General features: G+C 42.5%; 1 protein-coding gene across 1 annotated transcript; it reads left to right on the forward strand.

Annotated features, from left to right (window-relative positions):
• The first annotated feature begins 6,540 nt into the window (after positions 1-6,540).
• Positions 6,541-25,229, forward strand: LOC104917405 (GRAM domain-containing protein 4-like). The gene is made up of 4 exons (XM_031552878.1): positions 6,541-6,661; positions 14,722-14,932; positions 23,388-23,508; positions 25,204-25,229. Exons 1-4 carry the CDS (start codon positions 6,636-6,638, stop codon positions 25,212-25,214), a joined length of 369 nt encoding a protein of 122 aa, XP_031408738.1. The 5' UTR covers positions 6,541-6,635; the 3' UTR covers positions 25,215-25,229.
• The last annotated feature ends 448 nt before the right edge of the window (positions 25,230-25,677 follow it).

Consider the following 25,677-nt stretch of genomic DNA (forward strand, 5'->3'; position numbering starts at 1 on the left):
CTGGTGGAACAGGGCACAACTTCTGCCAGGGCTAATGTTTATACTTGTCTGCTCCCTGACTGTTTAACCATTCACAATTGTGAGTATGTGTGAATTTCTAGTGCCTGTCCTCTGCTTACAATAATTAGTGGTAAGACCAAAATTGGCTTTTTGTTTCTTAAACATGCAAAGGTTGATGGGAGAGAAGGTGGAGGAGATGCTGGCAAATCACTTGACAGCAAGAGGCTGTCAGTACCTCTTGGCAGAACCAGACTGAATGGCAAAGATCACTGATTTTTTGCTGTCCAGAGAATGTTAAAATAAGTACATGAACAGAAAGGTGTGAAGTTATGATGAAATACTCAGGCGATTAACTGTCAGAGAGAATTAATGTACAGGATAATGGGTGATTATGTTCCTAATGGCTTTTTTATTTTCTCATAGGGTTGGATGCTCCACTGCCTGGTATGCCTGTATCAGCTTGTAACACCGTAAACTAAAAGTAGTTTTTATTTCTTAAATTCAGGATCACTAATCTATGTGTGGAGACAAGAACAGATATTTTGCATGCGGAGTGAATGATTCAGTTTCAAATTTGATCAAATAGAGGCTTGCTCCTGTAATACAGATTAGCTTGAACAGCAGTTTTCCAACCTTATTTCATTGTTTTAAGAGAAGTCATTTAAATAATCAAATCATTTAAACAACTGATTGCAATCCAGAAATCAAAACTCTTTTGGGTACGGTGAGTCAGTTCTGTTTATAGCAAATGTGCCAAAAGTGCAAATGTATTTACATAAAGAATTACAGAGAAGAGGTCCATGACACCTAGAGGACAAGTAAAGTGCTTTCCTGTGTATCACAACGTTCTCTATTAATTCCATGTGACAGAGTTTGGAAATACTATTTCTCTAATCTCTTCCCAAGCTAACTATGTGAGAAGGAAGGAGTGATGAAGTTCTGCCCAAAGGAGCTGCCATTTCACTTTTCCATCAGTTTGGTGGGAGCTTCATCTTAAATGTTTTACTCTTTGATAAGATTTGAAGAAAGAGTTTACACGGCTCTTATGAGCTGCTGGGTAGTACAGGCTGTGCCAGAAATGAAGTTGTTTGAAGACAGGCTTACTGTATGCTACTTGCTTTTTCTCTGTTATTTCTTCATTTAACTTACTTGGACAAATTCCTCCTACGTGCCTTGTGCAGCATAACATTCTTTAGCAGAGTGCTTTTTTATGTATTATCTTTGCAAGTTTTTACACAATGCTTAACTGTATCTTCATTTAGAAGTTGGCATGATGAGGAATTAGAAAACTGCATAGTTTCCTAATCTATGCAGTGATTTATTTTTTCCTGCCTCCTCAATTCTATGTCTTTTGAGTTAACAGGAAGAGCATTTTCAGGTTTCTTTGGGGAAAGAAGCAGAATGAAAAGCAGCCCTGCTTCTTGCACAGAAATGTGGGATTTGGAGATTCTATACATTCTTTATGAGCTCAATGCCACTAGGGATTAAGCTGAAGATTCTGTATTGTGATGATGGGTGTAGTTGATGTGCCAGCCACATCACTGTAGTTCATTTTCATGTACTAGAAATGTTGAACTTATTTATTTATGAGAAGGTGGTGGGTTTTTTGGTGTTTGTTTATTTCCATGAATGTACAGTGATTGGAGAGCTACTGGTGGTTGGTAAAAGACTCATTTTCTTCCCTTGGCTGTGTCCATCATTGGTTTCTGTAGTCACTGCATCTCAAATACTTGTTAACTTCTGGTGAGTTTTATTTCATATCATAGGTATTTTAGAGGCTTAGATCTTTCAGATGACAATAGAATAGCTTAGGTTTGCAGAAGCAAGTTAGCACGGCGCTATGGTTAGAATCACCACACCCTCAAAACATGTCTGTGAAAATTCACATATAGATGGTTTCTTGATGATTTGGTTACTCATAAAACTGTTATTGTTACCTTTTGCTGAATTCTCTCTAAACTGAAGAAAGCCTGTAAAATAGACAGTCTTTCTACACTCTGTGTTTTTGCCCATAGTCTTGTTTTCAATTAGGTGCCCCTGCCTAATAGCTGAATGATTTGGAAGAACCCATGGTTGAATAAAAAGTTAGGGGACTTCATTTTGTCATCGCATATCTAGCATAGGCAGTTAAGTATCTGTGATCTTTTGTGTGATAGCTTAGTAACTCCTTTTGAGTGGTGTTGCCTAAGAACATCTGCAATGCATAGGTAGCTTTTTATGCACTGCCCAGCGTGAAAGGGGAATAGATGTGACCCTGCTGTGTTTGTTGGTAAGGGCTGGGACAGGCTCTGTTTTGACAGTGAGCTGCATAATCTTAGCTGTGCAGAGCTGAGAATTGCTGCATTAGTCACTTGCAGTGAGCTGTGTCCTGCTTCAAGTGTGTGCCTTTTCGCTCTTCTATATTTTTAATGAATAGCAAGTTGAAATATTTATTACAAAGTGACTGTGTAGTCATTCGTGCAAACTGTACTTCAGGTTTTACTCTTTTGCTTCTGAAGATCACTGGCTGAGCTATGAGCTGGTGTAGAAGTACTTGTCTGCTGCTGGGAGACCTCTCTGAGAGGCCCCAGACCATCCTGCATAGACCTCGGCAGGCTGTTGCCAAAATGCCTTTCTCTTAGCGTGGAGCATGGTTCACCATTCATGGTGCCTTTTGTCACAGCACTCCTTTAATTTATCTGTATTTATCATTAAAAGATGATGACTGTGCTATTCAGATTGTTCAGTGCTGACTGCGTATTTCCACGGGTTTAACTGCATTGGTCTCGACAGCTTGCATTTGTTTTTACTTGAAGGAACTAACAGGGCTTTCACTTTATAAACAGTGCAGCGATCACCTTTCATAATAAATCTAGTACCCTGATTAAGATGTTCTATGCTAGTGTGTGTACTTTCAACTTCAAATGTTTATTTTAAAAAAGATTGTATGTAAAAGGCTAACTTTATTCTAAGCGTTATGTCAAGTTAGGCTTTGTATATTTCCAGTAGAAGAGTGGAAAAAGAGATGGATGTAGTGAGAACGTAACATTGCCCCGTGTCAGTGGTCCCTTCAGCCTCCATGTTCATTTGCTTTTTTTTGTGGGCAGAAGTTGCGGTGCTTTGCCCCAGCTTTATCCTGCTGGAGCTGGGCCAGAGCTGAGCTGCAGGTCCGTGCCGCCCTGCAGGCCGTTGCTGAGCTGGTGCTGCTCTCTTCTTCCCGTTCTCACAGTCAGCGCCCCTGGCCAGCCCACAGAAATCAGTGAGAGAGTGACAAATGCATTTTGTCTGTGTTAATCTGTGACACATTTGCCATCCGTCCTTCAGAGGAGGGACTGAAGCTCTGTTGTGGGCCTGATTTTGAAAGATGTCTCAGAACAGCTTCATAAAGGCTATTTTCAGGGCGAGGTTGCACAGTTGTTGAACCTGATTTGGGTGCGGGTGGCTGCTGTAACAGGATACATTTTCCCTCTGCCCATGACCAAAAGCCTCTTCTGTGAGGGAGGTGTGAGGACTGCAATGATGTGTGCAACTGTGAGGCTGAATGGATGTCTGCTCCAATTAAACCTACCCTGCCAGAAATCAAACACAAAAATTAGTTGGGTCAGCAGTGAATTGATAAACCGCATTGAGCGGCCAAGTGACAGAAAGGCTCTGGCAGAAGTGAGGAGCGCTGCCCTGCGGTGTCAGCTGTGTTGGAGCTGCCTTCAGCCTTGGCCAGGGGTAGACCCTGAGGGGAGAGCTCTGGTGGGTGCTGGTGGGAGATGCTGGCCGGGATGGAAGTGTTCACCTGGAGGACAACCAGCTGTTATTTCTATTGCTATGTGCTACCCCTCTGACAGATTATTTGCCGTGCTCACAGGACTGAGTGCGTGAGCTGATAAACACAGATGCTGAGAAACTGCCTGCTGTCCTATGGCAAGTGCAGATCTGTGGGCTCTGCCTGTCACTGCAGCTCATCTGTGCAGGCAAAGTGATTTTCTGACAGGGTATTTTTGGTGGTGCTCTTCAGGAGGAAGCGTAAATGTTTCACTTTCTCACATGAGTGCCTTGAGAAAAATGAGCTTTTCCCTAGACCAGGAGTTAAAATTGCCACTTAAACAATTTACAGAGGGATTAATTTAATGTATTTTGCTAATATTGCTTCGTGATGACAGAGTGGTACGGGTGGAAGTAAGGTGTCAATGTATTTCCGGAAGAGGTGTGTTTTGGGAGATGGACTTTTCCAGTTAAGTACAAAGTACACCTCCGATCGCTACTCTGCTGCAATTGTCACTGCTCTCAGTTTCTTCGTGCACTGACATGTGACCTGTGTAGGTATGTGTGATGGTGGTGGTAGTTTTTTTGTCCACTCTGTGCATCCCACAGTATTCCAGTGGTAATCAAGCCAGGCCCCCACGGTTCATCTGGCTGGAGACCGCCCAGCAGTTCTGTCTTCCTTGGAGGACCACTGGCAGAACTCTGTCACAGATCCAGAAGCCAGTCCTGCAGCTGCACTCTGCTGCCTTTTAGTATGAAGCCGTGTTCTGTGGCATCCCTGTCCTTCCTGCCTACAGCAGCCAAAGAGAATGTTCTGAAGACAAATGGCTTTTACTGTACTACCTTGGTCCATCTCCTAGGCAGCTTCATATTGGATGCTGAATGACACATGAGACTATTGGAAAAAATAGATTTCAGAGTAATACATATTCATGAAGCTGCACTATGGTTGCTGTGACAACCTCACCTCAGTCAAGATCAGTGTTTTAAACTTCTGTCTCCTATGTCTGGGTTTCTCCCTTAGAGGATGTTACACGTTTTCCGCTGTTCTCCCAACCCTCCAACAATTTAAATTATTGGCAATTAATAGCTAATTTAATAAAGCTTATCTCTTAGCATCTAATAAAGCTTATAATATGTCCAAGCACAGCTTCCTGCTTCTTTCCAACTGGTGTTAATTGAGTGTTGTTGGGAGTGGGGTGCTTTCTTCTGCAAGATGTCTTTAATGCTGGCAAGAATATTCTGGCTGGATTTTCCTCATTTGTTTTTCTTTAAACTTGAGGGGAGGAAAAAAGAAAACTTGAATTAACAAGTGTGTTTCTCCACACCTTAGGTAGGTAACCTAACTGATAACATAATTTCTCATGCCAAAAAAAGCTGATTCCCATACAAGTGTAGTGTTTTAAGGACTCCTGACCCTGAAAGGATTGGGTGCTTTTGACAGGTGTTACTCAGAAAATAGTTTGCTCTGTGTACTGGATGCATCCTGTTATGACTGTGAGGCCAGGGTAAGATAATTTGAGGAAGATTATAGCAGGCTGTGACATGAAGGCAGTGACTAATTTCTGGATGAGCTTGTGGTGAGTAGACCGTGTGGAGAGAGCTTAGCTCTGAAGGTCAAGTCCTGCCTGTTGATGTGAGAAATTGAGGGCACTTGAGCAACCTTTGTGACTTTGGAAGGCATTTATGTGCTGCTCTTGCCTGGTCTGACTGAATGTTTGGCCGAGAGGACTGCAGTTTGTTTCCAGTGAGTATAAAGTGCGTGGCCTTTTTCCTAGCTCTAACGCAGGCAAGGATTATTGCTTTCGGAAACTTGCTGCCCACTTAGAGCGTTCCTTTCTGAAGCTCTTGGTCAGTGTGTGGGTGAGGTGCTGGTAGGAGGGGAACTGTGCTGGCTGGTGTCTGAGTTCTGGGGAAACAATGACATAGTTCTGTACGGAGAATTTAACGTATGGCACGGTCTGAGGTGAGATGCATGTTTCCACAATGGGATTTAGGACAGGGCTGTGCTGTGTCCTCTCTTACCCACTCTTCAATGTCTTCTCGAATTGAGCTTAATGCCAAGTTTTCTTGAAAGATACTGACTTTATCTACACAAAACCACTTCCTGTTGTTCAAGAGAAGAAGCTGTAAATAAGGTTTGGTTTTCTGAACAGATTTGAACCTTCTGGAGAGCAAACTGGGAGAGCTGTGTGTACAGGGGAAAGAGAACTGAACAGGCAGGAATCATAGAATCATAGAATGGCCTGGGTTGAAAAGGACCACAATGATCATTGAGTTTCAACCCCCCTGCTATGTGCAGGGTTACCAACCACTAGACCAGGCTGCCCAGAGATCTCACAGTGCAGTCAGTTGATCTTTCTCCAGTTAAAGTTTTTAAATATTAATAAGTACAAAATGTTCAGACAGTGGGTTCAGATGAGATTCTGTCCATTAAGAAGAAAAGCTGGAAGAATGTGTGTAGAAAGAGGGAACCTTCTACGCAGAGCTCTGTACGGAGCTGCCCTTTAAATCTGTTGTAGGTATAGATGTTCCATTCAGGGTTCCTGTTTTAATTAGACACGTCCAGAAGAAAGCATGCCAGGCCTTGTTTTCAGTGCTCTATCTGGTGACATATATGGACCATCCACATATCTTGTGGTGTCCCTGCTTTCCTGTCAAGAGAATACGCAGGATTGTTTCAGTGAAAAAGAAGTGAATAGTAAGTAAGTAAAGTAAGCCTGATGCTGTCCACTCCCTCCATTTGCATGTCCCTCCCTCGTGATAAGACTGAAATGTCCTGGTGTTGACACTGCCTGTGTTTGTTCACACACACACACAGTTGAGCTCTTACCGAATACCAGAACTCCCTGACTTCTGTAGAAAGACATTTTGAGATTAAAAGGAGAATGTGAAGGAAAATGAAATGTGAAGATGAGAAGCAGGGGTATGTTAGATCTATTTTGGCTCTAATGTCTTCAGCTTTCTGAAATATTGTTTCTCTAGCGATAGGAGCACAGGTGCTTTGAGGGCTGTTTCTCTGTGTTGTAGTCTGGTGTGGCCTTTTTGATTTTATATACAGTTCGTCTATGATACTGTAGTGTTTTGTGTTTTCTTTTTTTCTCAGAGTCCCAATGAATGTGTGCCAAGAGGATGCTGTCTGTGTAGTGCCTCTGCATTTCGTTATCAGATGAGGAGATTGCAAGGGTTGTGAAGCAGAGTGCCCTCTCTGACAAAGTGTACATCAGAATTTAGTTGCAGCATCAGCATCTCTCCCTGGTCTAGCGGGCCACGTATTCAGATTCACTGTGTTCTGGTGTCAAAGTCTGGATGTGAGAAAAGAAAACCGAAACCCCTGAGCAACTCATAGGAAGCTGCAGGGGAATGACTTTTCCACATTCAGACAAGTGCAGATCGTGTTTCTTCCACAGGGCAGCAAGGGCTGCTGGTGTTAGCTCGGGACCTGCCAAAAATCTGGCAGTTTGTTGGAGGGGGGGAGCAGTGCTGTGATGAAGTGAGACTTTCCATAGTAGCAAGTCCTGTAACTGCTGACCCTTGGGCTATGCAGGGCAGGCTAGCTCTGGTTGTTCTCCAGCTGCCTGAGGCTCAGGGATAGCTCACAGCTATCCTCATGCTGAAGCAGCTCTGGAAACACAGGCAGAAAGACTGCTCCAGATCTCTTTGTGATTTTTATGAGAAAGTTTAGGAAAACTTGATTTTTTTTTCCCTCGTCAAGAGTTTGGAATGTGCGTATGTTGTTTTGGGGATTGGAGTCTTGATAGCTTAAATGAGTCTGATAGTTATTTTGGTGCCAATTGAGGGTTTTAATTCTAGGTCCAAATAAAATCATCTCTTCTCTGGCCCTCTGTAAAAGAAATAAAACTTCAACCATTAAGTTTTTGCATTAGCCAAAGGGTATTGATTGCAATGGAAAAAAGAAACTAAAGGTGGTTTCGCTGTTTTAGCATTTGCTTGTTTTTAAATGTGACAAGTACAGACCTTTTTCCCTAACCGAACTCATCAAGTACATGAGCTGTTGCCTACCTTGTTACTGGATGATTTGGGAGCCAAGATAATTTTAACAGGCTGGTATTTAATTTTGCTGATTTGACCTCTGCCGCTGCAACAAGAGAAATGAAAGCCACCTTCTTAAAAAAAAAAAAAAAAAAAGAAAACTGGGTGCCTGAATAGCCTTGTTTGTAAGCACGTTAATGTAAGATAGCTGCACCGTATTATGACAGAGGGCCTGCTAGTATTACGGGAACTGGCTGTGGTGCCACGATGTTGGACCTAAATCAATCTTGCAGAGTCAGCGTCTGCTGTGCTGCACCCTGTGCTTAGCATGACAGAGCTGGACGTGGGAAAGATCTCTCGTGCTTGCATTAATACTGCAGTGCTTGTTTCAGAAATAATCGTGCAAGAATTTGCATTTATTTTGCTTGAATTAATGATTTATGAAGGTGATACCGGTCTTAATTCTTGTATTATTTTTGTAGTGTGCTAATGTGAGCAACTGCTGCCTTATGTACAGCAGTGTTACGTACATTTGCAGTGTGCAGTTAAAATAGTTGCATTTCTTTCTGCTGATAGTTTGAGAGAAGGGCCTGCGTTCTTGCTTGTAGCTCTGCATGTACAAAGCTGCCTGTCAGGTTTGATACTGCTGCTATGGGATCTCTCTAGAAACAGCTCAAAACTCAGAGCTGAGCTGGCTAGGGCTGGGACATGGATGGGGAGCTGGGAGAGGGCAAGGGGGTGAATAGCTGTGGTGGTGAAGCAGGTGTTTTGGTATTTGGTTACTGTGTTTTACAAGACCAGATTCTGACCTATAAATACATTTCTTTTTGTTTTGCAAAGACTTATTTGCTTCCTCATGCTTAGCTAGATTTCATCTGAGTCACTTGGAATCTCTGAGCAGCTTTTCTTCTAGTGAATGTGAAGCTATTGAAATGTTGCCTTATTTATCAATCTTCATCTAAAAAAGAAAAAGTTGCTTGTTACAAGAATAGGCTGCTGACATGAAAAGCCTATCTGAGAGCACGTGTTTGGCTTGAGGCCAAAGAATGAGCTTCTATAGGAGCTTCTTGTTGGCAAGTTTTTCTTCTCTAATATAGCTAAGCAATCTGGGAGCCTGTTGCATTTGAACAATTTTTAGACAAGATGGTCATATTGTTTTAAAATTATAATTTAGCAGATATTTCTATGTAATTTCTATGTTTCTTGTTTAAATACAAAAATGCCTAGGAACACAATTCTTTGCTATTTAATCATTTAATGATTGACTTACTGAATAATACTTTCAGGAATTAATGCACTGATGAGATCTTGCTAGCCTCTCCATTACAGAATTTAAGCATGTTGTTCAGCGAAGTAATCTGTGAGTGTCTTAAACAAAGGTCTGCATTTTTAAATAAGCAGGTGATGAAACACTTAATGACAGGTACATCTATTTCATTAGTAAAAATACAGTAAGTGTATTCTTGGGCACATCTTTTGGCTTGGTTATTCCATGAGCAGGGCTGAAACACGTGAATGGTCTCTAGGAGAGGGCTGCCATTTAGACTTCTTGTTCCTGAATAGTGTCCCAGTGCAGGCAGATACACTCCTGGGCTTCTTCACTGGCCTTGTGGGTCCTTCATTTTTCATCCTTTGAAAGCGAAGCTAGAAGAAGAGTATCTGAGTTTGCTGCATCTCAGTATTTTTGTTGCCTCTTGTTGCTTTTGTAAGGCGTGTATGAATCCACCCTAAGATGAAAACTGTCTTCAGATCTCAAAATGGCCATTGAAGTGCTGTCTGTGCCAGCCTGTTGATGGGAAAGGTCCTGCAGCAGCCCTGATCTTGGGGAGCAGTGAATGAGCATAACCCCAACAAGGAACTCTGAGGGTTCTAGCTCTGCTGAGGAAAGATGCCCATCTGCAAACTTGAGCCAACTGCTTTGTCTGTAGGAGGTGGGTATGGCTTGGAATGCTTGTCTGTTGGTACCAGGCAGCGTGTGCCATCCTCATTTCTTCTTCATGCAGTGATGGAAAGGGTGATGGCTAGAGAAGCCTGGTTGAGAACTGCCTTCTTGTGGGTCTGACCTGCATACTGTGTGACATCAACTGAATGGTGATGAAGATCTTTGAGATGGAGGGAGCGTAATGCATTTGTGCCAGTGCTTATCAGGGGTTTAAACTTCCCTGATAGCATTTGTTCTTCAGTTGCTATTAATAGCAGGGCCTAGAGATAGTTCGGGATGTGATAGCTGACAACTTTCTTCATCATATAGTCAATGAATGAGCAGAGCAGAAGTGTTTCTATTTTAAGCTTAGCTTTGACAAGTAATAGAACTTCAGAGAGAAGCAGTTCGTAGAAAATAACCTTGGGGTGAGCTACCACAAGAGGTTGAAGAGGAAAAATAAACAGAGGGCTGCAACTGATAAAGGAAGACGTTTCTTCAGCCAGCTGTGCTGTGGGGAATTTGTATTAGTTTCAGATGTGTTTGTTTAAGTTAAGGGTGCTAATAAACTTTGGCAGAGGTGCAAGTTAAGGCAGGTTCTGAAGGAATGATCTGGTTTGAACGTGGTGTGAAGAGTTGCTGTAGAAGTGTTGGGGAATCTGTGGAGAAAGAGGGAACGGTCTGCTTGAAAGAGGTTTGTACTAGGAGGTGAGAATTACCTCCAGTCTTGTACCCCTGGTCTTGCCAAGGCTCCCCTTTCTGCTGTTTATATGTCAAAGGTGTTGCTTGTCTATATCTTGCTTTTCTTTTTTATGTTGCATTGGTTCCTGAGATAATGTGATGATGTGCAATGCAGCTAATGTGTTTCTTTTAACGATGAGGAGGGGAATGTTGACCATAGGGAAAAGAGGATAGTAATATGAACAAATACATCAAAATAGATTTCAACCCTGACAGGCGTTCATTTGTGAAAGTTGTAAAGCATCCTCCATATGAAGGCCTCTGAGCTGAGGAAAATAGATTGCATGAAGAAAAAGATTGTGGCTATTTTGCAGTAGACTGCCCATGGAAGCTTTCTGAAGTGGTGTGATCAAGGAACTAACTTTGAAGTTGGAGTTTGTGACCTTTGTTACCCAGTGTGATTAAGTTTACAACACTGAATTGGACTAATTCAGGGGGCCCAGTTTAAATCACAGGTGATACAGTGCAGTGCTTTAGAAAGCTATAATTACAATGAGTTTACATATATTGATTCATCATTCTTATATTGTCTTCTGAAAAGCAAAATGCTTCTCCTGGTAGGGTTGAGGTATTTAAAGCAGGTATGAAAGAGGAAGAGGTTAAAATGAGGCTCACTAAAGATGAGCCTAGGGGAACAATGTCAGGATTGGGGGTGAGACAAATGCTCAGCTGAAGTGCATCTGCACCAATGCATGCGGCATGGACAACAAAAAGGAGGAGCTGGAAGCTGCTGTGCAGCAGGCAAACTATAACTTAGTTGCTATTACTGAAACGTAGAGGGATTGCCTCCATTGCTGGAGTGCTGTAATGTTCTTCTGAAGAGATAGGCAAGGAAGGAGGAGCTGCGTCATGGCTCTCTATCTAGAGAGTGTTTTAATGTTGTTAAGCTTGGGAATGGGAATGATGAGGTTGAGTCTCTGTGGGTAAGGATTACGGGGAGGGCCAGCAAGGCAGACATCATGGTAGGGGTCTGCTATAGACTGCCTAACCAAGATGAAGAGATGGAAGAGACATTATACAAGCAGCTGGCAGAAGTTGTGCGATCAGCAGCCCTTGTTCTCATGGGGGATTTTAAATTCCCTGATATATACTGGAAATGCAGTACAGCACAGAAGAAGTAGTCTAGGTTTCTGGAGTGTGTAGAAGATAACTTCTTGATGCAGCTAGTAAGAGAGCCTACCAGGGAGGTGCCCCGCTAGACCTGCTGTTCACAAACAGAAAACACTTAGTGGAGGATGCAGAGGTTGGGAGCTGTCTTGGACAGAGTGACCACGAAATGGCAGAGTTCTGTATTCAGGATGGAGTCAGGAGGGGGAGTCGACAAAACTGCTACCTAGGACTTTTGGAGGGCAGACTTTGAACTGTTCAGGACACTGGAAGGGAAGGTTCCTTGGGAGTCAGTCCTTGAAGGGTAAGGGGGTCCAGGAAGGCTGAATGCTCCTCAACAAGGAGTTCAGGAGGAGTGCAGGAACAGGATATCCCCCTGTGCCGTAAGATGACCTGAGGGGCAGGAACACCGGCATGGGTGAACAGGGAATTTTTTCTAACTCTTCTGGAGAAGAAGAAACTCTACCTCCTGTGGAATAAGGGATTGGCAACTTGGAGAGTACAAAGAAGTTGTTAGGATATGCAGGGAAAAAATCAGGCATTAACCTGATTTTTTTAAAGCTTGAAAACTCAACCTGGCCACCATAGTAAAAGAGAACAAAGTGCTTTTTAACAAATATGTTAACAATTAGAGGAGGGCTAAGGAGGATCTCCATCCTTAACTGGATGTGGTGGGAAATGTTACTGCTGAGGATAAGGATAAGGCTGAGGTTCTCTGTGCCTTTTGTACATCTGTCTTTAAAAGCCAGACCAACTATCCTCAGTGTACTCTAGCCCCTGACCTGGAAGTCAGAGTAAGCCCCCTATGATTTGAATGGAAACAGTTAGAGACCTACCGCTCCACCTGGACTGCCACACATCCATGGAGCTAGATGGGATCCATTTGAGGGTGCTGAGGGAGCTGCTGGAAGTGATTTATCAACAGTCCTGTTTAACCAGAGGAGTCCCAGAGGGTTGGAGGCTTACCAATGTGACTCCCATCTATAAAGGTTATAAGGAAGATCTGGGGAACTACAGGCCTGACATCAGGGCCAGATAAGGTCATGGAGCAAATCATCTTGAGATCAAATGGCAAGTGTGGGACAACTGGGGGATCAGGCCCAGCCAGCACTGGTTCATGAAATGCAGGTTCTGCTTGACTACCTTGATCTCCTTATATGACTGAATGACCTATGACCTGCCTGGTGAATGAGGGAAAGGCTGTTGACATCGTCTGCCTAGACGTTAGTAAAGCCTTTGACACTGTGTCCCACAGTATTCTCCTGGAAAAGCTGGCAGCCCATGGCTTGGATAGGTACAATTTTTTTCTGGGTAAAGAACTGGCTGGAGGGCTAGGCCAAGAGAGTGGTGGTGAACAGAGTTAAATCCAGCTGGCAACAGTCACAAGTGATGTCCCCCATGGGTCAGTGCTGGAGCCCATCCTGCTTAATATCTTTGTTGATATCCTGGATGAGGGAATTGAGTGCATTGTCAGTAAGCTACCAAGCTGGGAGGAAGTGTTGATCTACCTGGGGGTAGGGAGGCCCTACAGAGGGATCTGGACAGGCTGGATTGCTGGGCTGAGGCCAGTGAGATGAAAAGTCAGCAAGACCTGGTGTCAGGTCCTGCATTTTGGCCACAACAACCCCAGGCAATGCTGCAGGCTTGGGGCAGAGTGGCTGGAAAACTGCATTGAGGAAGTGGACTTGGGGGTATTAGTCGACACTCAGCTGAACATGAGCCAGTGGTGTGCTCTGATAGCCAAGATGGCATCCCAGCTTGTATCAGAAATAGTGTTGCCAGCAGGAGCAGGGAGGTGATCATCCCTCTGCACTCAGCACTGGTGAGGCTGCACCTTGAGTTCTCTGTTCAGTTTTGGGCCCCTCACTACAAGATAGACATCAAGGCTTTGGAGTATGTCCAGAGAAGGGCATTGGAGCTGTGAGGGGTGCAGGAGAGGCTGATGGAACTGGGATGGTTCTGTCTGGAGAAGAGGAAGCTCGTGGGAGACCTTATCGCTCTCTACAGCTGCCTGAAAGGAGGTTGTGGGAGGTGGGGGTTGGCCTCTGCTCCTGCATAACTAGCGATAGGGTGAGAGGAAATGGCCTCAAGTTGCGCCAGGGGAGGTTCAGATTGGATGTTTGGAAAAGTTCTAATCTGAAAGAGTGGTCAGGTGCTGGAGCAGGCTGCCGGGCGAGGTGGTGGAATCACCATCCCTGGACATGTTTGAGGCATGGTTTAGTGGGGAAATATTGGTGGTAAGTGGATGGTTGGGCGAGATAATCTTAGAAGTCTTTTCCAACCTTGGTGATTCTATGATTCTGTGGTTTCTGAATTATAATTTAAGTCTAAATTCAAGTACTGCTTGCATGAGGTGTTATCTCCAGGAGCGAGATGTGTGCATCTCCCATCCCTCCAGATGAGATGGTATCTGCACTGTTTGCAAAAGTGCTGGCCGAACTGTTGCACTCAGAGTAAACTTCTGCTTGCACTGCCTTTAAACAATGTGAAAATCACTAATGAAGTGATTCTCCTTTGTATTGAAAAAAGTTGTAGAAATCTAGCAAAATTGCTTCCCAAAGTATACAAAATTGTTGATAATGGTAATGTTAAGGATTTTGGCTGTATATTTAAATAAGTGCTATGTCAAATTCAACCATCCGTAAATTTTTGATGGGATCTTCTGTGTCGATCTACCTGTCAGCATTCTTCAGTGAATCCGTTACCTTCCTCTTTCCTACTCTGGAGTAGGAGAGTGTTATGATAGCCTTGCTACTCTTTTTCTTCAGTTTTTCAGACTTAAAGATGGGTTGTGATGTGTAATGGATTTTCATGTCTTTGATTAGACATGTCAACAAGCTGAACAATATGAACTTGTCAACTGAACCTTTTTTTGTTTAAAATAACTTGTTGGGAGCTGACTTCTTTAACAGTTGTTTTGGGGGCAGGTTGTGAGCTTGTTCCTATTCTGTCTTTAGGAATAGCCATGAGAAAGAGGCTATAACAGTAGGGGAAGATGTGCAGGAAGATGGTAAGTTATTAACTACTGGAAAACAAACCGTGCATCTGTTACACTGGGGGTGGGGAGAAATGCCTCTTAAAAAAAGCTAAGCTGCAGAATGTTTTTTCTTCTAGTAACAGGAAGGCTCTTGAAAAGATGGCTGTAAGTAGGTAGTTAACAGAGTGTATGTATTTAGGCTTATTGCAAGCTTTCTAAAGTACTCTTGATGTCTTGCTTCTTGCAGAGACTCCAACCGTCATGTTAAGGTAAAGCAGAAAAGTGCAGTGCTGAACATGCTAAAGAAGTTGGACAAAATAAGGTTCAGAGGTCACAAGAGAGATGAGTTCCTTGATTTAGCAGAGTCTCCAAATGCTTCTGACACTGAATGTGGAGATGAAATCCCAGTGAAAATACCTCGAACATCACCCCGAGACAATGAAGAGCTGAGAGACCCTGTAAGTACTGGGTTTAAGTATTGTTATATTATGTCATTGTTGGATAGAAAAAAAAACAAATTAATAATTCCTTGCCCCCTGTATTTTGGATTTAACACTTGAAGATTTGTGGATTGGGAATAAAGCTTTAAGTAGGCTTCCACACTGTGGAAAGTTCAAGGTACTTTCTTAATAGTAATGTTTCCTCTTCCTGCTGTTGTTTTTAGATGTTGTAGGTTGAGAAGCCTTTTAACTTTGGACGTGCTTCTGAATGCTCTCAAGTTTTATTTCCTTTGTTAAAATACTAATAAATACGAAGGAGAGACTTCTGGTTGCTTTTCAGCTGGAGAAACTCGTAACTGCTCAAATGCCACTGCTCAGAACTGTAGGCATACAATGCCCGCTTCCTTCACTAGAGGGTTGTGCCACCTCGTTGTTTACTGGAGTGTTGTATCCAGTGATGCTGCCATATTTCATGGCTGTGTTAACCCTATGCAAGACTCTTCTGCTACAACTTTTTGACACTTGTAAGCAGGAGCAACTGAATATAATGGCTTTCTATAAAAAAGAAATGCTTCAGGAATTGTTAAATATTGTTTTTAAAACAGTATAAGGAATCCTCCTTTGACCTCTTATATGACTGTGGTCCTTGAGTTTGGACTACTGGGTACAATCTAAATTACAATCTGACAATTCAGCTGTTGAAGTCAGAACTTGTATCACTCTGGGAACTCACAGTGTGGTTCTTGGACCCAGATACTAGCTTTCAGATAACAGCTGGACCACATTTCAAACATGCACGCTCACTGCTTAGAGGAATCATCTGAAAGATTTCAATCTGTGTAGGGTTAAGCATTTCCTTTGGGTTTGGCAGCTTGTATCCTGTTCAGTGGCTATTATTAATGATGTCTTTTTTTTTTTTAAACATATAGTTTCACAAATGGTCTTTGCTTACATGGAACTCTTTTGCCAGATTTTGTTTCCTAAGATAATGAAACAAGTGGTAACAACAGAGCATTTTTGTGTCACACACACACAAAAAAAAGCCTATTGTATTCATATCGTCAAGCTCAGCAGACGAGGAAGGTCTTTTGAATACCTTTCCTTTGCTCTTATTCTTTTAAGGCATCTGTCCTTTGTTACTACATATCTATTGTATGTACTGAGACTACTATGTTTTTCCTCTTCCAACACGGTATTGTCTGAATTTATCTTAGGTAAGTAGTGGCTTATTTTCATCCAGACCTCAGTGTGCAGAGCTGAACAATTTCAGAAACCAATTTGAAGAGAAGCACTTTGCTGGCTGGCTGATTACATGATGTGGAGTGTCCTGATCTAACTCTGTGGGATATAATTGAGCACAGGAAAACAGAGAGAAAGGGAAGAAAAGAAAAGCAGGAATGCTATCAAACTTGTTATGCCCCGCTCATGGTGTTAGTGACTTCCAAAGTCAGTGTGATGCTGGAAATACCAGCTAAGAGTAGCAGCTGTGTTACAGATAGTGGCAAAACAAGCAAACTTGGATGAGGAAAGAGACCTGAACTATAAGGGCTAAGTTTTACATGGAAAGTGTGAGGGATTACCACTTGGCTCTGGAAGGCTTCTGTCCTCCTAAGCACTGCTGCCCTCCCATAAAGTGAAGGGAGAAGAAATAATCCCTAGTGCTGCAGAGTTGCCAGGAGTAACCAAAGTAATTCTTCTGTATTTAAGCCAATGCTAAAATAGTGGCCGAGATCATGTGAACAGAGGGATTCTGAGTTATGTCTGTTTCTTGTCAAGATCAGATGCTTGAGTTCTGCCCAAACTGTTCTCCATGACTGAAACTCAAATCTTAGATTGCTTATATGGGGTGGTCCCCTTTCACAGACTTTGTAAGCGCCATAGCATTATACTATAGTTATGTTGTCTGGGAGAGGGATCAAGAAAAGACCAAGTTGGGTTGATTTCTTCCTGATGAATACTTCAGGGAGCTCTTCAAAGCAGACAGAAGTCAGTGCAGATCCTGTGCATAAATGGAAGTTAGGTCACGTGTATTTTCATGCACAGGTGAGCTGGTGCTGTATTTTCACTTCTGTTGCTTCTTTGTTTCTCTTGAAATCTGAGGGGGAACTCCTGAGCTGGAAACAGCAGCATTGTTGGTTTAGACCTGAACATAAGCGTGGAAGATTTGAGTCTCAGTACCCTTAACTGCATCTTCAGTACATGGATGTCTTTGAGTCCGCTGTCAACCATCCCTTTGTTAAAGGTTTCTTCTTTGCCCCTCACTACTTTTCTTTTACTTTTACTTTTCAGTCTAATGGTGTGCAGAGAAGAGTATTCTGTTACCCAGCTTCAGCAAGTTAAGTGAATGTTCAGTCACAAGCCACAAACAGAGCTGTGGGAGTTAGTCCCACAACTTCACATCTTATTGAAGTAACACATGCAGAATTTACATCCTGTGGATAGAGAAAGGATGACCGGATGAAGGAATCTTGTATGCTCTATCTTAAACTGTAAGCATTACCTATTTAGCTCCATAATAAACACCTGGACCTGTGTTTGAGTAATGCAGCTGTTCCATAGGAACAGGTTGGCACTGCTAGGAAACCCTGGAGTTGAAGATTTGTTGTTTTTCTTTGAGTTCATTTGAATTCTGTTCAGAATCTTCTGTACTGTTCAAAATATTCGTTGTTCTTACCTTGAACTAGTTCAGTCTTGACTTACAGGCTGTCCGTTTGCTTGTGTAGTTCCTTCATAGAATCATAGAATCATTTGAGTTGGAAGGGACTCTTGAAGGCCACCTAGTCCAACTCCCCTGCATTGAACTGGGATGCCTACAGCTAGACTAGGTTGTACTTCTCCCCTCTCTGCCCTTACTATTTGGTACTTCTGGGATAGCAGCTACTTTCTTAGATGTCTGTGGATTCTTGGACACTGTGACCACATCATAGCCCAGACACTGTGTTGGTTAACAAGCTCTTAGCTAAGCGTTTTTCAGTTCTTGAGTGGCTTCCAGATTACTCTTTCCTCCCCATTTTAGCATCAGTTTTTTGTTTGGTTTTTTTTTTTAATAAATGTGGACATTCAGCTCTATATGCAGCACTGGTATTGGAAGCTTGTTTTGTAAAAACACCACAATTATTGAATCGACTGTGAGTAACCTGGTCCATTCCATCTTCTTTATAGTGAAAGTGTTAGCATTTGTTATATTGTGATGTTGAAACTTTACGTAATACTTATTAGTTGATTAATTAAAGCCCTTTTCATTCAGTGCTATCACATAGAATAGAATCATAGAATCATAGAATCACAAGGTTGGAAACAGCCTTCAAGACTATCTAGTCCAACCATCCTCCCATCACCACTGCTACCACAAGCACTAAACCATGTCTCGTAGCTCCTCATCCAGGCGCCTCTTGAACACTGCCAGGGACGGCGACTCCACCACCTCCATGGGCAGCCATTCCAGTGCCTGACCACTCTCTGAGAGAAAAAGTTCTTCCTCATGTCTAACCTAAACCTCCTCTGGCACAACTTGTGGCCATTTCCTCAGGTCATGTTTGTTGCCTAGGAGAAGAGGCCAAACCCCTCCTCATCACAGCCTCCCTTCAGGAAGTTGTAGAGTGCAATGAGGTCTCCCCTGAGCCTCCTCTTCTCCAGACTAAACAATCCCAGCTCCCTCAGCCGCTTCTCATAAGACTTGTGCTCCAGACCCCTCACCAGTTTTGTTGCCCTTCTCTGGACACGCTTCAGAGCCTCGATGTCTTTCCTGTAGTGAGGGGCCCAAAACTGAACACAATACTCGAGGTGTGGCCTCACCAGTGCTGAGTACAGAGGGAAGACTCAGGCATCCCGGTTTCCTACTTTATAGGTGCAACATCTGCAGCCTGATTTGTTAAGATGCAAATCTTCAGGGCTGGGACTGCACCCTGGAAATCATGGCCTGTCCTTGTATCTGCCTGTTCTGGCCTGTCTGGCCTTCTTTATAGTGTCTCATTGTTTTGTGATACAGGTGAATTTATGCACTGTTAATGTTAAAAGTGTTCCATTTTTATAAGAGGGAGAAAATGTTTCCTAGTATGCACAGTGAATTCAGTACAGCAGAGAGAGGATCACGTCCCCTTGGGCAGAAGAGGGGAAGAACAAATTTGTGTTTCAGCCCCTGGAGCTTCTGCGCTGAACTCAGTGAGAATTTCCAATTGAAGCTCTTTGGTACCTGGCATATTGTACTGAAAGCAGCCTAATCTACTTATGCAAGTTCCCTGCCAGTGCACTAGGATTAAATCTGAGTTATTATGGTGCAGCAAACATTAATTTAATTGCTGTTCCAGTACAGTTTGGCTTTTCCTGAAACATGTCAATTAAAACCTTAAACATTTGTGTATCTGTTGCCTCATTTACAATGATTTGAAGATATAAAGACTCAAGCAAACGTTACAGATAAAATAAGCTGCCACTAAAATAATAACAAAAAAAATCTTGCAAAATATAGCAGTGCTTTGTGAGCTATCTATTGTGGATGTGCTTCCCAGAGCAGCTATTGAGGATTAGCAGTTGATGCGGATGCTTTGTTCTTGAGCCGTCTGGCTGGGTGTTTTTCCCTTCCCTGCAGCAGGTACTTGTGGCAGCCATGGTGAACCCTTGCTTATTTCAAAGAATCTTTGAGCAGTGTCAGTTGAGAACAGCAGGCTAATTCATAGCGTGTGGGTATATGAAGTAATCTGGAAGCTGTGTGCACTCTGGGCAGCCCTAACGTGTGAGGGTTTTTTTTGGGGGGGGGATGGGGGAAAAGGGCAGGATGTTATATCTAAGCTGATGTCCCCAGGTATGGCAACCAATGTGGTGGGCAAACTGCAGTGAAAACAGCACTCATCTTTAGCTGCATCAGTACTTGTTTCATTTGGGAATTGTTCCTCTCTAATAAGTTAATTACAAACCTGGAAACAAGACCAATATCTTGTTAGATTTTCCTGGAAAAAAAATCTCCATGTGATGTTGTGTGAGTAAATAAAAGGAATTGGACAGTTGCATGTCTGTGTAATGCTGAGATATGCTGCACTGCAGATGGAGACACATCCATATCTGCTGAGCAGTGGGGTTCCTTCGATCTCTGCTGCAGCTGTGCAGTAATGGTGTTCACTGGTTTGGGTGCTCAGCACCCAAAACCAAATGCCAGGGCTCTCAGGATACAAGTTTGCAGAAGGTAAAGAGCTCTCAGGTTGAGAGGTGCTGTTGCTAAAAACCTAACCTGCAGATGGCTATAAAAGCACATCTGTGGGCCAGTGAGATTTACCTTCAGACCTGGAGCTGGATGTGGTGCGGAGCAGGAGCTCAGACAGCAGATTAGAGGTGATCTATTGTCATCAGCATTGTGCCTTTAACCCCTCTGACTTAAACTCTTCCTGCTCAGCTCCGTGGCATTTTGCTGGCTTCCTAGGCACTGCAAACTCATCTTTGCTAAGTAATTGTGATTGCCAACATTTTAAGAGGGTCCCTGCGTCAAACATTGTCAAAGCTGGAGAGGCAGAAGATATGGAAAAGCAGAAATCTGCGGAAGCCTTTAAGGCTTTTACTGAGTCATGCGGAAGCAAGAAAGGGCATCTGTACAGTAAAGTTGTGTTAATCCAATCCCAGTCCCTGTGCTGTCCTACAGCAGCTGAAAAAAGAAATGCTATTACCCACTTAACACAGGAATTACAACAGGAACATTTTTTATTAACCTGTGAGTGGAGTCAATTATGCATTCCTCAGACAGGCAGCTGACTTCCAGTGAACCTAACAGGCTCATTTCTTATCTTTTTAGCCCATTAACACCTCTTGACAGAGCAAGGTGTGTTGGTGTGGAGAAAAATCTTCTGTGACAGAAGTGCCATCTGCTTAAATGTCTCCCATCTCTCTTTCCTGTATGTGCTCACTTTTTTGGCCCTCAATTGTGTTCAGTAATACTTTACGATGTCAGTAAGTCTGGAATGGGTGCTCTGTTTTTCACCAAGTTTGTGTTGCTGTGCATCTCATCTTACTACTCAGGTTAAACCACTTCATTATTATTGTACATCATACAGTACTTGTATGATATTGCTCCTGGTGTTCTTAGCAAGCAGCTTTATATTTTAAGTTGTCTTTTTATTTGTTTTCCTCTCTCTGGCTTAGGTTGTTTGAGGTTAGTTTAATGGCCCCCAGCAGAGGGGTTGAAACGAGATGATCTTTAAGGTCCCTTTCAATCCATGCCATTCTATGATTCTATGTGTACCTGCTGATTTTTATCCCGTTACTTGGGTGGAAACTTGAATCTCACAGACAAGTACTAGCCCCTTTCTCCCTCCACTCCTCCCTCACCTGTCTTCTTCTATCCTATCTGCTTTGCATGGGGCTGGGAACTGGGGAGCAGCGTGGCAGGAGCAGTGTGCCCCTAGCAGTACGGCTGAAGTGTCACAGCACATGCTATCACATGGCCTGATGTGCAAAGCTTGTGAGCATTCCTGATGAGTATAGCAACTTACTCTCTGGCCTTTATGTTGTGGGATTTTTTTGTGTGTTTTTTTTTAGCTGTGTATTTTCTCAGCAGTGTCTTTAGCCAGTTCCATATCTAATCCTACATGCTGGGGCCAGAAGCTGTCTTCTTGCACAAAGTGTACCTCTGCCAAGCGTGTTTAGCTCCCAGGTGTACCTCTGCCAAGAGTATTTAGCTCCCTCCTATATGAGTCACAGAGTGATAAAAACTCAGTCACAATATACAATCTGTGCTTTCATGGCTGGGTAGCAGTCTGCATTTTTATAACGCTTCCTTCTGCCTGCCTATAGCGTGTTGCAAGGTGCTGCTGCCTGACTTCTGCTACACCTTCCTTAGTGGGGCTCTGTGTCTGGCAAGCAGTAACGCTAAATCCTATATGCACTGAATGCATATGATCCAGGTTTTAAGGTAAAAATCAACACTGAGGTTAATCACCGTCCTGTGCTCATCTGGAAATAAACCGCTGCTCCTCACCAGGCTGGAGCAGTGTCAGGTGGCCTGTAGTGCTGCACCTCACTGGCTGGATGGGAGATGTAGTACCTGGGCAGCAGGATGCTGTGCTGCATCTCTCCATACCAGTATGGCTGTGGGCTCTATCTGTCTGCTGTGCCATGCTGCTGGGATGCTCACGCTCAAGCTGGGAGCAGCGCAGTGCTGACAGCTTCTCATTATCAGGGCTGACAGCTTGCAAGATTGTGGGTGTCACTGTGGCACTTTTGGGACAGGAAATAGCATCCCTGCTTGGCACCATATGAAACAAATCCAGGTGGGGAGCTGATGCCAGGTAGATGTTCTGCAGTACATGTCCACTGCTTCTTCATTTGACTTCGTCAACAGTTCTGAGGTTTAAACTGTGTCTGTTCAGCTTGAGCAAGAAAACAGATGTTTAATAGGTATTTCCACACTGCTTTATTTAAAAGAGCAAATCATTCCCACCAGTAAAAGTACTTTGCAGCCTGTGATCTTTGTACATCCTTTCTTAAGACATAGAAAATGTATTTTAATTAACTCTCCTGTAAATCAGCTGAGTTGATGTAAGTATGTAATTAAACTATCGCAGTTAAATGTATGTAGCTGACTTCAGAAAGCAGTAGAGCTCCTGTATGTTTTCAGAGATAAACAGGGGTTGGGGAAGTGTTCATAATAAATCCCTCTTTGTCTGAAGATCGTTTTCAAAATGTAGGCTCCTGTAATGCACTTCAGTTTGGGCTCCTGTAAACCTCATTGGCAGCCTTCTTGTAAGCAGTGGGCACTGCATGCAGGGCCTCACCTCCATTGCTGAGGAGATGCCCTCACACACACTCCTTTCACTGCTTTCTGAAAATGCTCACTTCATGAGAAATGGGCAGCATCACCTGCCTTCTGCTGTGTGGGTTCAGTTTTTCTCTCTGCTTGCTTTGTGGAGGTGGCAGTTGTCACTGCTGTTCTTAACTGATCACATTGCTCTTTAATTCTCATCTCTGGCAGTATTTCCCGTGCTCGGGGGTGACAGCAATAAATCAGTCAGGACAGTCTCCTGACTCCCCTACTCCTCTCACGTGGACCTCAGGATGCTTTTTTAGAGTAAATATCTAGAATAATATTTCTTCCACTAGCTTTTCAATTTAATGTGTAAAGTATGTCACGTCATTCCTTAACTGGGAGTGGGAGGTGCATAGTATAACCACGCTTTTCAAATCAGCAGAAGAAAGGGTAAATGATGATACAGCATAGATGCTAAGGGAGCAGAAAAATAAAATTTGTTTTCTGTAACTACTTGAGGTCTGCATCATTCAAATTCACATGGGAAAGATAGCGTGCATTGGATTAGTTTTCGCTCATTCATTTTTGGTTATTTAATGCGGATTAAGAGGCATGCAGAATTGTTGATACTTGTATGTTTCTCCCACGGCTGTCTGTTTACTGCACCAAAAGTAAGTTGATATATTTAAATGACCAAAACCAAATGTGCCTCTGAGCTTTCAGTGTGTTCTGGCTTTCTTACAGGCTGGTCCAGGGACCATCATCATGGCTTCAGGAGTGCAGGATTTTAACAGAACGGAGTCTGACAGACTGAATGAAATCAAAGGTCACCTGGAAATAGCCTTACTGGAAAAACACTTTTTGCGTAAGTATAACATTAATAGTCTGTGGAAAGGAATGGCTCAGGCCTGCTGGAAAAAGGCTTGATGTATGTTCTCAAAAACTGCAAGAGGTGGCATCAGAATTCTGAGGTATGCTGATGACTGGATAATGCAGGGGCTGACATTTCTCTGAGAAGAATTTGCCTTTCCCAAGGTTACTAGATCGTTGAAGTATTTTATTTTTTTTAATGGCATTTGTCACAACATACAATGCTATGTGACAAATGCTGTTTATTTGAAGCCTCAATGTTGTAAGGGAATATTGTTGGAAGGTTCAACCTTTAGTGCAATACCACCAACATCTGCCTCTGATATCGTGGGCCAACATAATAAAACGAGGAATTATTTACAGAGCAGCCCTTGTTTCAACAGATTGGGATAGAAGACAGGCATGCCTTTAACATGATAGAAGCAGAGATCTCCAACAAATAGAGTTCTCACTCAGCTGCTTTTCCAAATGATCATTTTAGTGGATAATTTTTGAACTTCAGAATATGAGGGTTGTTTTCAGATGCTCATAGCTTGTCAAATGTTTTCTAAGGATAAAAATAACACGTTTACAGATTCTATTCAATAACTAGATTAAAGTCTTAAAATAATTTAAGCATGTTCTCAAGGACTTGAAATTAATTTTATGTGACTTGTTTATCTTTTGGCAATATTTTTCTTTGATGTTTTATTCCCCTGAGTGCAAGAGGGTGGCGTGATAAAGAAACTGGACAAAAATGTACAATAAGCTGATATCAACTTCCACTGATAACCTGGAAGACGTATCATGATTGATCTATCAAGCAAAAGCTGGTTGTAATTTATTTGAATTCTAACTCATCTGTGCAGTACTGAAGTTATCTCATACTTCTTATATTCCTGGAATTGTATTGCTTAAGCTACTGTTATCAGATTGTTCTTTGAACCAGATGGGACTTTCATGATTTCCTAATGTGACCTGGTGTGTAAGAAAAAGAAGGCCTTCCCAGAACTCATTTCTGGCTTGAACTAGGACATATATCTTGCTATAAAAACATTGTATGGCTGCCAAACATTTCCACTGCTGGTGAATCCATTTGCAGCATTTAGTGTGTAGTTACAGGAGCTAAAAAATGTGTAGGGCACACATTTTTGCAAATATTTTTTACTTTCAGGCTTATGCTGTAGTCTGAAAACCTTCTTATCAACCATGTTAGCACTTGTAATTAAATCCTTTCCTTTTGCAAACCTCAAGGCTGGAAGATAAGGAACGTAATTGTTTGAGAATATGTTTGGAAGTTCAGGCCAACGGGTGGTTCTGCTGGGGTGGTTCAGGCTCACTCCAGCCTTCCTGCTGGGTCAAGAGGTCTTTCTTGAAGCCTTGGCTTTGCTTTAGCTGCAGACATTCTTATCCTGATGAGTTTTTTGCAACTCTGTACAGAATAGCAAAAGAAAGAATGATAAACTGGTAAAGGAATAAGCACAGAAAAATCTTATTCCTCACTCCCACTCTTACCCCTTCAGAATTTTGGTCTGAAATGTGTTTGCCAGTTGGAATGAAGTAGGAGTTGAATTTTTTGAGTATGGTCCTTGTATTCGTTAATTCTCTTCCTTATTTCTTTGAGGTTAACAAGTTGAAGGGTTTTTTTAGTGTTTTTTATTTGGTTCTAGAAATGCTGTGTGATATATATATATCTTTTTTTTCTTCCCAGAAGTGAACTGACGATGAGCAGAGAAACATTCTTGAAATGTGCAGTTTGTTTGCTTTATTTGCCCTTGGAAGAAAGCCTGATTTTAGTGTTTTTTGTTGTTGTTTTTTAAATCTTACTGCTTCAATAGATGATTTTTAAGGCTATTAACTGTATCTGCATGCTGGTTTTTTTGTTTGTTTGGTTTTTGTTTGTTTGTTTGTTTTTTGAAATTATGGGTTTCCTTAAGAACTCTTAAAAACTGTTAGGTTTATATAGGTATATGAAATTGCAGGTCACTTTATGGTTGTAAATGTATAGCTCATTGAGTAGCAGACTGCTGGTCTTTCCTAAATTACAGTCAGTCATTAGTGGGCTTGAGTAAAAAGTGCAGTTTGGCTCAGTAATATTTTCAGTAAAACACATCTACATCTGACCATAGCATCTAAAAGCTGGAAAGGAAATCTAGAGCAAATATTTACCCAACACTCTCACAAA

This window comes from Meleagris gallopavo, chromosome 1, assembly GCF_000146605.3.
Source record: "Meleagris gallopavo isolate NT-WF06-2002-E0010 breed Aviagen turkey brand Nicholas breeding stock chromosome 1, Turkey_5.1, whole genome shotgun sequence".
Lineage (NCBI taxonomy): Eukaryota > Metazoa > Chordata > Aves > Galliformes > Phasianidae > Meleagris > Meleagris gallopavo.